Below are 15,716 nucleotides of genomic sequence, written 5' to 3'. Positions count from 1 at the left end.
AAAACGAATACTGGGCCCTTTCTGTTAAAGGGTCCCTGACACAGTTTGGACAAGCTACTGTAAAAAATTTGCACCGTAATTTGTGCGAAGCCCCCTCTTGAGGCCTCGCATGAGGCTGACGTAACACGCAGCTTCTGCCACTGTTGGGCCTGAATCGCCAGTGCTGTCACTTTCCGTGTCGTCCTCATCACTGTCATTAGGCGACACTTCGGCATTAACAGAGACGATGATGACGAAAAGTCAAACCTCGTAGCAGATATCTTTTCGCAGTTGCAGCACCACTGCCGAGCAACTTCGAATTTTAAATGCCACACACCATAGTCAACAGTAGATCCCTCTCGCATGGCAGCACCGATTTCTTCGTACCTTGTTTGATAGCACGAACGATGTCAAATTTTTTTTCTATGCTGAACGCCCGGTTTTTGTCCGAGCTGTGGCATGACGAGCGTCCTAGTTTACATGACGTCACAACACAGGCCAATACACTCCCTGGCATGGCACTGAAATGATGTTGGCGTTAATGTGGCTCCACCCTTCCAAGTGCCCTCTGCATTTGCACTTGGAGGCTGATCTGATCTCTGAGGCTCGTTGCTCTGCCAAGCTGCTGTACCACCACACGCCGAAAAGTGGGAACCCTACTTGTTAACTGATACGTACGCAACAAGCCGGAATGGTTTATGTGGATACAAAACGCATTATGTTCAATGGCCACTGAGTTGGAGATTTGACTTTACTACCTTTAGCCCAACACTACTGTTTAAGCGGGTACAGTTTAACAAGGTTTTCCTGTATATAGCAATCCTTCAATGTGAAGTAACTACCACAAATGCGTAGAGGCTGGTATAATAGGATATCGACAACCAGCGCTGTAGCCACTCCATTGCACGTTTGCCTTGTAGAGGGACATATTGCAGCTTGACATGTCACCAATTACTATGTTTGCAGCCCACAGTGCAAGGACGAACCATGGTGCTAGCGAAAAGACAGACTGAGACCAACACAGAGTAGCTCGTGTAACACGTAACAAAAGCAGACGCCATTTGCTATTTGCCGGAAGCGCTCGAGTGTAGTGATGAAAATTGTCCTTGCACAGTCTCTTTCCGTTACTTTCTTTTTTATAGAAACAAATTAATATTCTACCTAAGTCAAACACCATCTGTTCACTATAATGTTGGAAAAATTATTGATAGTGCGCCCTGGGCAGTGAATCGGACAGCTCACCCTACTGGCGTCACATGGTCACCTCGTGTCGCTTGGCAAGGGGTGGCTAAAAACTCAGGGTAGTGGCATGCAGCGACTGGCATCAATGTACATCTTAAAACCTTGTAACAAATTACACACCTTACACAGAGCATTTAGACACATCAATTAATGATCAAAAGGGCCAACCCTAACAACTCAATACGTTTGTATAAAACTCAAAATCGTTTCACGGTCCCTTTAAACCCCCTCCACTAATATTTATTTCCCTAAGTAAGAGACCAGTGCAAACTGATAGAGCCCAGATCTGCTGATCCCGCCTAGAGAAAAATGTAGCTACATCATACATGTTTTAAGGGAACACTAGCACACAGAAGCTCCTTTAATGCACTTTGGCCTAAAGAACATGGCCTTAGCTGCACAAATGTAACATTCTAGAAATGATGTCTCAGCAAGTCCTGGTATCAGCAAGTCCTGATGCATCAGCAAGTCCTGATGTCTCAGCATAACACTGTAGACTAACGCTTGCTCACATACAATTGAAACAAGTTTAAAAAACAGGAAAAGGTCGGATTGAATTAGCCAAGCCTGCACTGCTGAGCTCGAGGTTACAGGTTTGACGCCTGGCTGCAGCAATCCAATGGTAGCAGAGTGCAAAAAATGCTCATGTATACCGTGCACGACCAGGTGGTCAAAATTAATCTGGAGTCTCCCACTACATGTACCTCAATCAGATGGTAGGTTTGGCAGATAAAACCCCAGACTTCTTTTGTTTTAGCGCTGACATTCTGGTCCCAAATTCAACAACCTGCTATTGCACTACTCACATGCAGATTGGCATAGTCTCCAGCCTCTTCGGGTGGCTTGGGCCGACATTTGCCGCAGCAGAAGTTGCAGCAGCAGCAGAAGCAGCAGCACAGGTAACAGCCCGTTATCAACCCGCAGAACACGAACAGTGCCTGTGCAGACAAGATGTGCCCGCTCAGAACAAAGGCAATGGTGCCACTTTGTCACTACGATGACATTTGACTGCTCAATCTGGCCTCACATTTCCACACAAACTTTTCATCCAACATGGAATCACGAGTGCGCTTGCACTAAGAATAAGCAACACATGCTCAACACATTAAACCAGTAATTAATCAATGTATAACCACATCCAAAAGCTACACAGTGGGTCAAGTTGCATGCTTATAGAACTGCCAGATGCATAGGCAGGGTCATACCCATTCACTACACCAGGTCGACTCATGCAAAACACCAGCGTTGTGTAATACCACATGACCACCATTTTCAATACCTAATATAGGCTGCCTTAGGTTGGAACTTTCATTATTCCAAGCATGAAATTGGCTTCTGCCCGATTATTCAAACTTGACTGGTCAGCATGCATGTCCCTGATCCCAATGGCGACTCCAAAGGTCACGCCGATAGCGGCAGTGCCTCTCTTGGCAGCGCTTATGGTATAGCGAGTGCACTGAGCACACATCTGTCGAAAATGCCCGTCTGTGGCCTCCAGCCTAGAAAGATTTTCAAGTGAAAACTGCAGCTCATAGTGAATTATTACAGTACTTACCTGATGGGGGGAGAAACTTTTGTGGGGAGAAACAAAGAACAAACAAAATAAATTAAAATAAATAAAACCAGCTTAAAAAAATACCAGCACGGTGTGATCAGGTACAAAACCAGAACTGTGTTCACAACAGCCTATAGTTAGAGGCAGAAAGTGGGTCCACACTTGATTTGGGGGCACATTAGAACCTGCCAAATGAATGCAGGAGTTTCGATTTTTTTTTTTATTGTCTATTGTTGAAGTCTGCTCGCCAGATATATTTAAATCAATTTCATTGGTCCAGTCAGAGTCGAATTAATGGAAATTGACTGTATCAACCTTCTCCCACCAAATGAATGAATAGAAATAGACTCGGTATAGATGGATTCAGTATTCTTAGCGTGACTTAGAGCCTTTAGTGCCCCTTTACAGTGGTTTCTTCAGTAATGCTACTGGCCCATGCCATTTCAGAGCAGCCTTTGGAGCAGCAAAAAAAAAAAAAAAATTCATTTTCGAGCAGCAAAATGGACTTTTGGAGCAGGATTATGAAAGCAATTGCAAACTATATTATATGGATCTTGTACAGTGGGCAAGCCATGTGAAAGCAGCAAGTGGTCGTAGGTACACAACCTCAATCAAAACACTAAAATGACACCCCACCTTCATCACAGTCCTCACTATGGACTGCGACAAAGCACTGGTATCCTAAGATGTGCTTAAAAAGCACTTCAGTGGCTTAGAAAAGCATAGAAGTGCTTGGATGGGCAACATGCAGACTTACATGTTTTAACAACTTTCCGCGTGATTTTCAGTTCTATAAATGTATTTTTTTTAATGAAGCACTCTGTGAAAAAAAAAAACAGATAATACAGTAGAGCCTAGTATAATGGGTGCAATTTTTTTTTTACCTCCTTAAATGGAGTTGTCAATTTCTTATTTTCGCATTGTCGCAACACACTTACAGACTATACAAGTCCTCTAAAGTTAACGTATTAGCAATTTTGATAAAAAGATAAAGCTACTGCTAGCTACGCAAAATGTTGCTTGCATAGGTAGTTTACGTGCTTAGCTTACGCAGACAGCTTTTGTGAACAAGTAGAGCCGGCAAAGAAAAATGTTTTTACTGTACGATTTATTGCATTTATGTTTAAAAATTGTATAAGCAACTCAAAGACAACTTAATTTTGTTTGATTCTTCAAGAACACTTCCTTTTCAAGATATTTATCATCATGTTTGGGAGTCAGTAGGATAACTTTACAATTGCAGGTGGGAGTCTATTAACAGACCCACCCTCCTGTACCCTTCTCAATTGATGCAGCTTATTGTGGCGGAATCTAAGTCGACAGACGGCGGTAGTAGCACAGCTATCATAAGCTATGCCAATATTCTATGCTGGAATGCTACATAATCACCTACATCACATCATGGGTTCGGCTTTGTGTCGAGGCTTTTGCTTTTGAATGTGAAATTAGCAAGAGTGTCAACTTAATGCTAAAAACAGTCGCCGATCGATTTTTTTCAGATTTCCCTCAAAAATGATCGAATAATCAGGCAGTTCTAAAACATGAACTTGAGCAGAAAATTAATTTTGTTGCTTTTCACAACATTAGTGGTATGTAAATTTGCTCAATTTCGCAGTGGTGTGGTTTGCTGATATATACCGTCTACTTGGAATACTGCAATGGTCGACCCCATGGGGGCATTTTGCTTTTGCTCATTGTTGTGCAGCTCAATGTACTGTGCACCTTGACATATGCATGTGCAACCTTTGACTTTGAGACACTCAATTAGGCTGTGACGCACAAATTCAGCTTGGAACTTTCTGCCGACATGAAAACTTTCGCCGTTTCATCCCATAAGCTCAAAAACAAGCTTCGCAAAAGAATTGACAGTAGTTGCTGGCATGTCACCTGCGGATCCAATCTCTGCTTCCTGCCGCCAGTATAGCTTGTGGTCTCGCACCATATCACCGAGGAGGGCTCACTAGTCCAAACAAATTGACGGCCACCTTGCCAGGACGGCCTGATGCCAGACATCACGTCAGCTGGATGCGAATTTCCATCATGGCCATACAATGCAGCTCAGCCTAACCAGCACCACTTCGTGAGTATCCAGCAGCAAAAGTTGCTGCTTAGTGCCGATTCAAACAAAATCTTAGTAGTGGGCATCCTTAATGCCATGAAATCACCTTATCATCGAAAGTGAGGGGGACAAACTGAATAGCAACAACTTTGTTCACGGCTGTCACGTCTGCGACATCATGTGCGTAATGTTAAAAAATTCAGCAGGGTACAGTACAGCATCGGAAAGCTCGGTCACTGTTTCACCTTGGTCATATAGAAGAAGCGCACGTGGTATGGCTCTGCATCAGCGTGATCGCTTGCTGCCCCCTGAAAAGCGACACTGTCCCGTAGTCTAAGCAATGCGCATGTGGCAGGGTGAAATGTATTGACTACAGACAACAGCCCAGGGAAGAAAGAGATACAATCCTGGCTTAATTGGAGTGCCTTGGCTCTAATTAGCTAATGCAGCCGCTGATCCACACTATGCCACTTTCAATGGTGCAAAGAAACAGCACTTGATGGCTTAGTGGCTTGGTTATGTTTTCAAAAGCTGGGACAATCTTTTTGACGAGGGGTAGGCATAGATCTCATATTTTGCCTAAATGTAGCAGAATGTAGCAGAATGTAGCAGAATGTAGCAGGGTTTGCTTCTCAGTGCAGTTTGCACAGCAGAAGTATCACTACTACTTACTGCTTGAACAAGTGCTAACTTTTATGGAGAATGAATATGCAATTAGGTATGTCGAGGTGTTAAGTAATGTCAAATTCAAGCACAAGAAACTACACTGCTTTTCTTATGCCGTTTTGCCACTCGCTGCTTTAAACCAGAGGTTGCATGCACAAAATATACAATCCTTGGTGCATTACCATCTTACATATGTCACTGCACCTAGGCCAACCTAGCTGCTGACTGTCAATCCTACAAGGAGTCTAGGCTGCTGGCACAAGTGCCACGTCACTAAGATTTAGACAATGCTAATTTTAGTACACTCTGTGCACCCACCTTGCACCAGCCACTCGTGAGCACGAAGTAGGTATTGACGTTCTCTTCACCAAACTGTTCAGCCACATAGAGGCCCAGGGAGCCATAGTTGTCATAGATGTTGCGCTTGGTGAGGTCCGTGAGGATGGAGTGCGCTCGGTTGATGTCCTTAAACTGCGTGAACACATGTCGTAGTGAATGCTAGCCTGGCCCAGTACATGCCCACTTTTATACGGGCCCTGAACCACTTTTTATCAAAGTGGAGAAATGCACTTGAAGTTAAAATACGCTACTTCAGAAATAGTTTGCCGCATAAAGTACTTCAATGGTTTCAGCAGAAGCAGAGTTACTGGCAATCTAACACATTCTCCACAGTGCTTCTACTCCTTTTTCAATGCCTTGGACTGCGAAGGCTGCGGCGATGCCAGTCGTGCCCACAATGCTCCGCCTACTTATGTCACCATGGCACGCAGTGCAAATTTAATGTTAATGTAGATTTAACTGATTTTCCTTAGTGAGATCATAAGCCAACAAACACTGACACCAAGGACAACATAGGGGAAATTACTTGTGCTTAATAAATGAAATAAAGAAACTATAAATTAATGGAAATGAAAGTGGACGAAAAAATAACTTGCCACAGGTGGGGAACGATCCCACAACCTTCGCATTTCGCGTGCGATGCTCTACCAATTGAGCTACCGCAGCACCATTTCCCCATCCACTTTCTTGGGTATTTATGTTTCCTTGTAGAACCCTGGGAGTGCTAGCCAGCACCACCACTCACAAACCTTGGCAGCAGATGTTGAACATCCTTTCTGCCGCAGGCGTCACGAGAATGTGATCTTTTTGGGTGAAGGCAACCGGTCAATAAACCCCCACGTGCTACCTGAAGGCATCAATGTTGCCAGATTCGGCACCCTCGTTATGTAATGAACAAGAAAGGGGGTTAACAGACAGGCCCGATTTTTATTAGTCATATCATAAGAAGCCAACAAGCACGGACACCAAGGAGAACATAGGGGAAATTACTTGTGCTTAATAAATGAAATGAAGAAACGATAAATTAATGGAAATGAAAGTGGATGAAAAAACAACTTGCCGCAGGTGGGGAATGATCCCACAACCTTGACATTATGGTTATGAGTATAGCACAGTGTGTGTGTTAAAAGATTTTGAATTTTGGCTGTGTCTATCTAGACTTCTTCAAAAATCCCAGAGGCAGTTGCTGACAATGCTGCCTGAAACGTTAACTGGCCAGCAAAAAGTCAGTAAAAAAGTGGTTAAGACTATAGAAAGGCAAATTTGTCATTAACGTTACTGAAAACTGAATGAAGTTTCACTGAATGAAACGACATCAAGATATGTACATTTCACATCTCGCTTAATTTCCTATATTTCTTTGCACTTTCCATTTGGAATTTCTTCAGGTGCAGATTTTTCAGCAGCCACAGCAAATTTTTTTTACCAGTGGCGATTCCAGGTAGGCATTTTGGTGAGCAGCTCTACTAAACAAGTGCACAATAATGCCTCAAGGCCATGTTCTCTGCAACAGAACAAGTAGGAGTGCCACTTTGTTGTACAGATTCCTAGGTGACATCATAAGCAAAACTAGAATCTCTCCCAGTCTTACATTTGTCAGCTGTTCATGTCAGTCCTATGATAATATAGGTGTCCAGCAAATGGTTAACTATTTTAGCAGGAACTTTCTGGCACTTGCAGAAAAACAAAATATGAAACAACAGGTGCAAGGGACCAATGCTAGCAATATTTGATCAAGAGAGAACATCCGGCACTTTGCAGCAAGGCATTGAGTCGCCACTTATCAGGGGATGCGCGACTTCACGCGTCCCCTGATATGTTGTTTTCTCGCATAGCTGTCATCTCCTGTAATCCGGCTTCGCAGCGTGGCTTGGTGCCAGCGGCAGTTGGTCTGGTTGAAGCGCACTGCAAGAGATGGCGCAAGTGTGGCTTTGTTAACGCCACCTAACTGTGGGGTTACTTGGGCGCAAAAAAAGGAAAAGGCTCTCCCTCTTGGGCTTGGGGTCGGCAAGCGGCATGGACGTTCTGCGCGTCCGCTTATCCATGCTTCTGCAAGACCGTCTCATGAGGCTTACCCCGGAATGGATGAACGCAATCACTCGAACGCGCCACCGTTAGCGTGAACAACCAGGTGTTGGTGTCCAGCACGGGGCGAACATATTCGCTCGTTATCCGGTCGCGGCGAGTCGGACTTCCGCGATTTGTCGCACACCCATCGGCATGTTTTGTGGATAGCAACTCTGCTAGCACGCATTAGTCTATGAAAGGTGCAATAAATGCCCTTGTGATTGTTTGCCGTTCCTTTGTCCCAAGAGCACGGGTGACAACCCCACAGTACCATAGTGATCACTGACGCCCTGTTTCCTACGCGTCATGGATGATCATAGTCTGCAGAGGATTACTCAAGTTAAAGAAAGAAGCCTTAGGAATTGCATACAATTCCATATATGGTTGGTTGGTTAGTTAAATGGGGTTTAATGGCACAAAAGCAGCTAACGCTATGCTGCACCAAACACGAGGTGTTTTAAAATCCAGTTTATGAAGGCAAATGTTGTTAATAATCTATATTTTATGTAAAAATCCAGTGTCGTCTAGAGATTACGGACATCACATAATGGGACTAGCGAAACATCACCTAAAATTAGAGCAGGGTGTAAAGGTATGAGTAGTTGATATAATTTTTGCAAAAGTGTTCGTCTGTGTGTTTCAATCTGAGTACATGTGAGTAATATGTGCATAACTGTTAGTGGCTGTTGACGTTTCTCGCATGTTGGTGTGTCTTCTTTCATAAGTAAGTAATTGTGTGTGAGGTGTGTGTGCCCAATGCGTAGTCGGCATAAAACTACTTCGATGAACCGCTCCTGATAACATGTCTTCCACTCGCCAACTATGGGTTTCGAGAGATGTAGCTTGTCGGCACAACGGTCCCATTGGCATTGCCATTTTACCGTTAAGGCTTTTCTAATCGCACGGATCCTATCTTTATATGGGAGTGTAGTGTTTATGTCTTTGTACACTGCCATCAATGCATATCTATCAGCTGCTTCATTACCCGGTATCCCAACATGGCTTGGAACCCAGCAGAAACGAACTGACCTCCCGTATTTGATAAGCGTCACCATGTTTAAAATGTCTCCTATCAGGGGTTCACACTCAGATTTCAGATTTAGAGCCTTCAGTGTGCTTAAAGAATCTGTGTATATGACTGCATTTGTGTTTATCAGCGATAATCTTGTTAACAACAATCCATATAGCGAAAACTTCGGCCCTGAAAACAGAGGCGTGTTGCGGCAATCGAATAATTTTTTCCCAATTTTCCGTTACGACCCTCACACCCACGTGTTCTTTCGTTTTAGAGCCATCAGTGTAGAATTCTATGAGATTTTGATATTTGTCCTGACGAGCACGGAATTCTTGTATAATGTGCTCGCGTGGGGTGTCTTTCTTCTTTAAATGTGTCAATGTCCAGTCACATAACGGTTCAAAGTCGTACCACGGGGGCATATATGGATTTATCCATATATGGATAAAAATACTAGTAGCAATGAACCATTAACAAATGATTGCGATTTCCTTAAAGGACACTGGGTAAATGCCTCCGAAGGTTAAGTATTTTAAATCCAGGCAAAGGGCTGGTGCGCGCCAACATTCTTTTAAGAGCAGCACTTTCATACACTGGACATATCTGGTTTCATGGAGGTGCAGGTCTATGTTGTTGGTACTCTCTTATCGCTTGCAAGTGGTTCTATGAAAGGATGTAAGGCACAACAAACAAATAATGATCCCAAGCTCTATGTGGACATGGAGAACATGCTCTCTGGCAAGGACATAAATGACAAGTATAACCGTTCTGTGAAGAACAATCTAATTAAAATTCTTCAGAGAGGACAAAGGTGATCCTTCTGAAGAGCTATGTGCAGATAGAGAAACACTTTAATGTATTCATGAAGGCCAGCTTGGCCTAACCAAATGCAAGGCAAGAGCATGTAACCTGGTTTCCAGGCCTGTTTCGAACTTTATATTGAATCAACAATAAGTCTATAATGCAACCTGCAAGACATATGCATACAGACAGCCCAGTAAAACCTTTCTTGTCTGGCCAACTCTGGGTTTGTGTGGTACCGTGTATGCTCAGAACTGTCATGCCAGAAATCTGTGTTTACCACTGTTTTATGAAAACTCAAAATTTGAACAGCTGAATAATATGTCTGCACAAAAAGTCACCTGGAAACTAGGAGTAATCTCTGCAAGCTTTGAAATACCAGTAGGGATTTCAAGAATATGGCTTTTGGTGTCCTCCTTGACTTCTTCATCAAATGGTGCAATTTCAAGCACATGACATTGAGCCCAGTTTTCACTCTCCAATGGGCTTGCACAGAAAGGAGTACTCTTTCGGAAGACAGTAACTACATTTGCAGATTTTTTGGTTGAGGGCTACTCATATCATTTCTCACCTTTAAAGGATTACTGTTCCCCCAGCAAGCTGCTCCAAGGTAGGAGTTTGTGTACATGCTTTGAACTTTAAATACTAGACACCATCTTCAGCAGAGTACTGGCTGTCACACCTTTAACAATGCAGTCACATGGGTCTAAAGCATATTCTGACAAGGCCAAGATACATAATATGGCCGTGCCCAGGTCATACAAAGGGGCAATAAAAAATGGGCAGCAGAATTATCAGCATTTTCTCATAATGCTTAAAGGGCCCCTGAAACGGTCCGGACCAATTTTTTAGACACGTAGAGTACAGCTAAAGTTGATCATTTGCACGACAATTTGTGTGAAACGTCTCTTATTAAGAGAACTATGGACGATTACAAGTTACCCTCCTCCATAGTAATGAATGAATTAATATGCATTGTTTAGTGGCGCAAAGGCCAAGTATGGCCAAACAGCGCCAAGACAGTCATGCATTTTCTCCTCAGCTCGTTCGCCGAGCGAGCGGGACTAAGCTCCGCCTTCACTGGTTCGGCGTCACGATGCGACATCACATCGTCCACTTCCGGTTGTTTTGGAGCACGCCCCCTCCCGCGCGAGACCTCTCCGCTAGCCGCTTGGCCGTCGACCAAGAGCTATCGAAGCAGCGTGTGTTGCGAGCAATCTGTCGTAGCGCCGAACGTGTCCGGTATTGCGATAACCACAGGCAAGCTGATCATTTCGGCAAATGACTGGAGGCATAAGCTCAAGGTGATGAAGGAACTTTAGCATAGACGTACGTGAGCAGCCTGACCGGTCTGCACGGTACAGCCACCCGTTGGCACAGAGCTTAACCACCCAAACAAAGCGCTAATATTGCGCTAACCAAATGTAAAACATTTTAAACATTTACAAAAACAATGTGTTAACGATTACACTCCTGCGAAAAATTTACGCCAGCAGCGAAGAAGAATACATTTCATTACTGCTACGGTGTGTGGTTAAGCTCCGTACCACCAAGTGGCTGCACCGCAAGGACCACTCACATTTGCGCTTCTGTTTATTCCGTGAAACGACACGGTCAGACGGCCAGGCCCCATCCCCTTGCGCTTGCGTTTACACTAATACCAGACTCTCGAAACGCTATTGCGTTAGTTATCTTCCGGTGTAAAGTGACGGCCACAAACGCGCAAATCCAGGCGCTGATCGGAGAGTAGAAGTCCGATGCGCTGCAGCCAGTCCGCTCATCTGCTGCCTTGCAGAGGGACACGATGCCGCAGCTCGACATATTGCCAGTTGCAACGTTTGCAGTCCACAACGCAACAAAGTCAACTCGGAGCTCGCGAAAAGACAGACCTACTCTGACCACCGAGCTCTCGTCAAAATGGAGCACGCTGCAACACAAGCAGACGACACTTGTGTGCAGGAAGTGCTTAAGTGTAGTGAGAAATTGTTCTTGTGCATTCTCTTTCTGTTACTTTCTTTTTATAGAAACAAATGAACTAACATTCCAACTATTACGAACATCATTTGTTCACCATAAAGGTGGAAAAATCATCGATGACGTGCCCTGGGCAGCCAATCGGATAGCTCGCCCTACTGACATCAATTGGGTGACTTAAGCCATATGGGTAGGGGCGGCTGAAAGTTCCGCTGAGCAGTGTGCTACGATCGGCAGAGATGTACATTTTTAAAACCTTATAATAAATTACACGCTTTACACGGAGCACTTAGATGAGTCAATTAATGATCAGAAGGACCTACTCTAACGACTCAGTACATTTGTACAAAATCGTTTCAGGGTCCCTTTAAGGCTTTCAATCAAAAGATTGCTGAAAATTGCAATGCCAGTGACCTTGATTGCTTTGCACAAGAAACACCAGCTCATTAAAGCGATGTTTATAAACATATTTTTCAACTTTGGATCTGCCAACAGACTTGTCTACTAGATGTTCCATGCTAATACAGAGTATATATTCATTCTGCAGCATGCTCAAATAGGAGAAAGCGTTCAAGTGTCAGTAAAGGTGCACATGAGGGTTTTGCCCACTTGCACGTCTTTGCAGGAGTGGTTTGCCAGCCAAATGACAGCACAAAGGGAGCACACGAAAGTCAAAGCTTATGTGAAGCCTGAATGATTACCATAAGTTTTTCAGCAGATATGGTGTTTAACAATCTAAAGCTACACAGTAGGCTATGAAGGCAGTTGAGGGTTTCAGATTAATTGTGATAATGTGGGGTTCTTCAATGTGCACAACTATTTTTGAATTCTGCCCTCAGTGGATTGTGGCCACTGGCGCGGGGAATGCTATGGCTACAGAGCTGCCAGGTACAACCAAACAAATAATAAAATGCTGATTCACCTGAAATTTGACATGCAAAACTTATGGAAGCTGCAAATAACCCGAGAAATTCGTTACTGTGAACCAATCGAGTTTTCATATTTTCTAGGTGTTGAAAGAAATATCAGGAGTGTATTGCAGAAGCCAAGACACAGCACAAGGTACCGGATATGCTCGTGTAAGGGCCGCACCCCAACATTGGAGGGCAAAATTTTGGGAAAAAATTCTAAATGTCCCACTGAAAAATGAAGTTAGTTTCATTGCTGCTAGATAACGCTAGCTGCTTTTCCGTCAGCACCACTCAGGCCGCCACCGCTATGTCATTATTTCTTTGTGTGGTGCCTCGTCTCAGCTGTGTTGGTAGTGTTTTCAACCAGCGCAGTGACATTTCGCCTCTAAAGAAGGGAGCCTTGTTTGGGTCAGAGCTGGTTGGGGACGATGGGCTAGCAACTGAAATCCTTTAATGCAGTGTTATGTCATTTGCACCTCTCTCACCGTCTGCTACAGTTGCAGAAATAGTGTGAACCTTTAGTGGGCTGTCCTCAGCATGATTCATGTACACTGTGCACCCAGCCAAGATTTCAGAAAAAAAAGAATGTGTGGCCCTTACACCAGTATATATGCATCTTAACACTGCTGTGCTGATATTGTGGGGATCGAGGCGCCTTTCCACACGAATAGTGCCTTTTCCTGACCGTCCTTCATAGGGTAAGCCACGTGCAAACCCATCTCCACAATATCAAATCTGAAAGATAAGTTGCCATGCAACAAAACCTTGTCAAGCCCTAAGATACAGCTGCAATGGCACAAGAGAAGAAATGTTACCACTGCTTACAAATTTCTAGATAGGCAAGCATACGCAACTAATGCTCATGAGGGTGACTCACTTTTTCTGCAGCTTCTGGGTTATCAGGATTTTTGTCCGGATGATACTTGAGGGCTAACTACAGACACAAAATGAACAGCAGAGGAAGAAACATATGAGACTCTTTGAAAACATCCAAGTAATTGCTACTGCAATTCGCTAATATACACGTATGTGATCAAGGAAATTCTGCTTAGGTATTATCTTTTTCGTGTGTATACTGCATACTTCATATAGATGATTTTGGGTCAATTCGTCTAACAGGTTTGAGGTGATGCAGGTTGCAATCGGTTCGACAAGCCGCGTTGCTACTTTAGATGTCAGGCCCAGCAGAGTCATTTTACAAGCAAGCTGTGCTCCTGCAATTTTGTATTATAAACAGCAGGTGTTTCAACTTTAATGCTGAACGTTGGCTGACAGTACCAAAATGGTCAACCGAGCAGTCCAAGGTGCAACTCACCCGCCGGTATGTCCTCTTTATGTCATCTGGCGTCGATGTTTTTGGTAGACCCAAAATTTCATACAAGGAATCTCCGGAGGTGCTGCGCTCAAGAGAGAATTGTGCACTGTAAGATAACTGGTGCACAAGGCACCCGGTGCCCCGCCCCTCACCCCCCGCCTCCCAATCTGCGGACACAAGCGCAGGCTGTTCGAAGACAGAAGCATCACAAGGAAGCCTTACACACCTAGACAATTGCGCCGGAAATAAAAGAAAAGTAATAGAATGAAAACACAACAGCTTGAGAAGAACAATATCTACAGGCCGCGCTCCAGTCCCGTAAGGATTGTGCGTTAGGCTTATAAAGACGTCACGAAACCTAGACCATACTCACGACAGCTTTCGCCCGGGGTAGTCCATGTCGGGACCCAATAAAGTCCTGCAGGCGACGAGCGCAGAACAGCCGAGCTGTAGCAGAGGGTCGCTATCGTACAGAACACGTGGTTCCACTCATCGCTGTCCCGGCCCTCGCTCCCATATGACAGTTTGTGAGGTCAGACACAGCTCCACCGCCGCTCCTACACCACAGAACACTATCCTACACCTCCAACGCAAGACGCCCGCTGCTGCACCCGCAGCCCCAGCGGCTGCCAGCGGCAACATGAGCGGCAGTAGTGAGAGACAGTTCCCAGTGTTGCGAGCAGATCGCAAGCGTACTGCGTCACAGATAGCCACGAACAGTTCGGTCAACCTTGGTTGGGTGTTGACCTACTGCAACTCAACGACCTGCACAGATATCCGGCATCTAAGGGAGCCGCTTACGTCCACCGTTGACCGTTGACGTCGCTTTATTCGCAACTTTCACGTATGGTGGCGCCGTCATGAGGCGGCGGCGATTATGACTGCCGCCCTGCCGCCCCATGCCGCCAATTCGCATAGCGTGTTGGTGTTGTCTACGCTTTTCCTCTACTTTTCGTTGATGTTTTAACGCGTTCAAGGCCGCTATTTTGTAGCGATGCCTCTTCCGATTCTATGCTTTTCCAGGCTTTTCGCGCTTGGCCAGTGGTCAGAGTGACGGTCTGCCCACATTATCAACGGGATCAGGCGGCCGTGTGTGGTGGATGATAAGAATAGCATAGAATAATTAAGGCATAAGGCATCGCTACAAGATAGCGGCCCAAAGCTCCAGCGAGATCCTGAAGGGCACTTAACGTGCTCAGAATGAGCAAACATAGAAGTAACAGCATTTGTTGTTTACCGCAATGCAGAAGTTATGCGGTAGGTGATGTGAGCCTTCACTCATTCCCACCGGCTGCGTCCATGAGGAAGAAATTGATTATTAAGCTGCGGATCGGCAAAGCTGTCACAGAAGCGATGAATGTTTGCAGTGCGCACTTCATGCAGGAGGTCTTTTTTTGGAATACGGCAGATGAGTGACGATTCCGAGCAATTGAAATCGCGAATAGACGCACCTCCATAAAGACGCAGGCATAGCAATATATTAAGCGCGGGGAAATAAATAATGCGCAATATTATATCTTAACTCAAATGTGTTGTAGAATGATTGATGCTTGCGTTTTTGCCACCCATGCCTTTGCGGCTACGTTGGAGCGCAAACATTCTCCGTGAAGCCTTGTGTAACCTGCTTCAAAATTTCTTGTTCTCGCTCATGAGTTCGTGCTCTGCAACGCCGGCTTGACATTCCACCATTTTCGAACAAGATATGAGTTTCTCATTTGTGCATGGAAGCAAAGTGACGCAGGCGTACAGGGGCCTGGAACTCGTGCTTGTCGTCGTCTGCCACTTCGGTGCGC

General features: G+C 44.7%; 1 protein-coding gene across 2 annotated transcripts in view; it reads right to left on the bottom strand.

Moving 5' to 3' along the window:
* The window catches only part of Csp (Cysteine string protein), a 39,435-nt gene extending 24,871 nt beyond the window's left edge, over positions 1-14,564 (bottom strand). The window contains exons 1-5 of one of the 2 annotated variants that reach the window (XM_050186189.3): positions 14,297-14,564; positions 13,924-14,005; positions 13,486-13,542; positions 5,820-5,972; positions 2,028-2,159 (exon numbers count right to left, since the gene is read on the bottom strand). In XM_050186189.3, the coding sequence (XP_050042146.1) occupies positions 2,028-2,159; positions 5,820-5,972; positions 13,486-13,542; positions 13,924-14,005; positions 14,297-14,322 (450 nt within the window). In that variant the 5' untranslated portion in view covers positions 14,323-14,564. The remainder of the gene's footprint in view (positions 1-2,027; positions 2,160-5,819; positions 5,973-13,485; positions 13,543-13,923; positions 14,006-14,296) is intronic. The other variant, XM_050186190.3, reaches the window with a different exon arrangement.
* Positions 14,565-15,716: the final 1,152 nt, after the last annotated feature.

This window comes from Dermacentor andersoni, chromosome 11 (assembly GCF_023375885.2).
Source record: "Dermacentor andersoni chromosome 11, qqDerAnde1_hic_scaffold, whole genome shotgun sequence".
Classification (NCBI taxonomy): domain Eukaryota; kingdom Metazoa; phylum Arthropoda; class Arachnida; order Ixodida; family Ixodidae; genus Dermacentor; species Dermacentor andersoni.
This window is presented reverse-complemented; position numbering and strand designations above follow the sequence as displayed.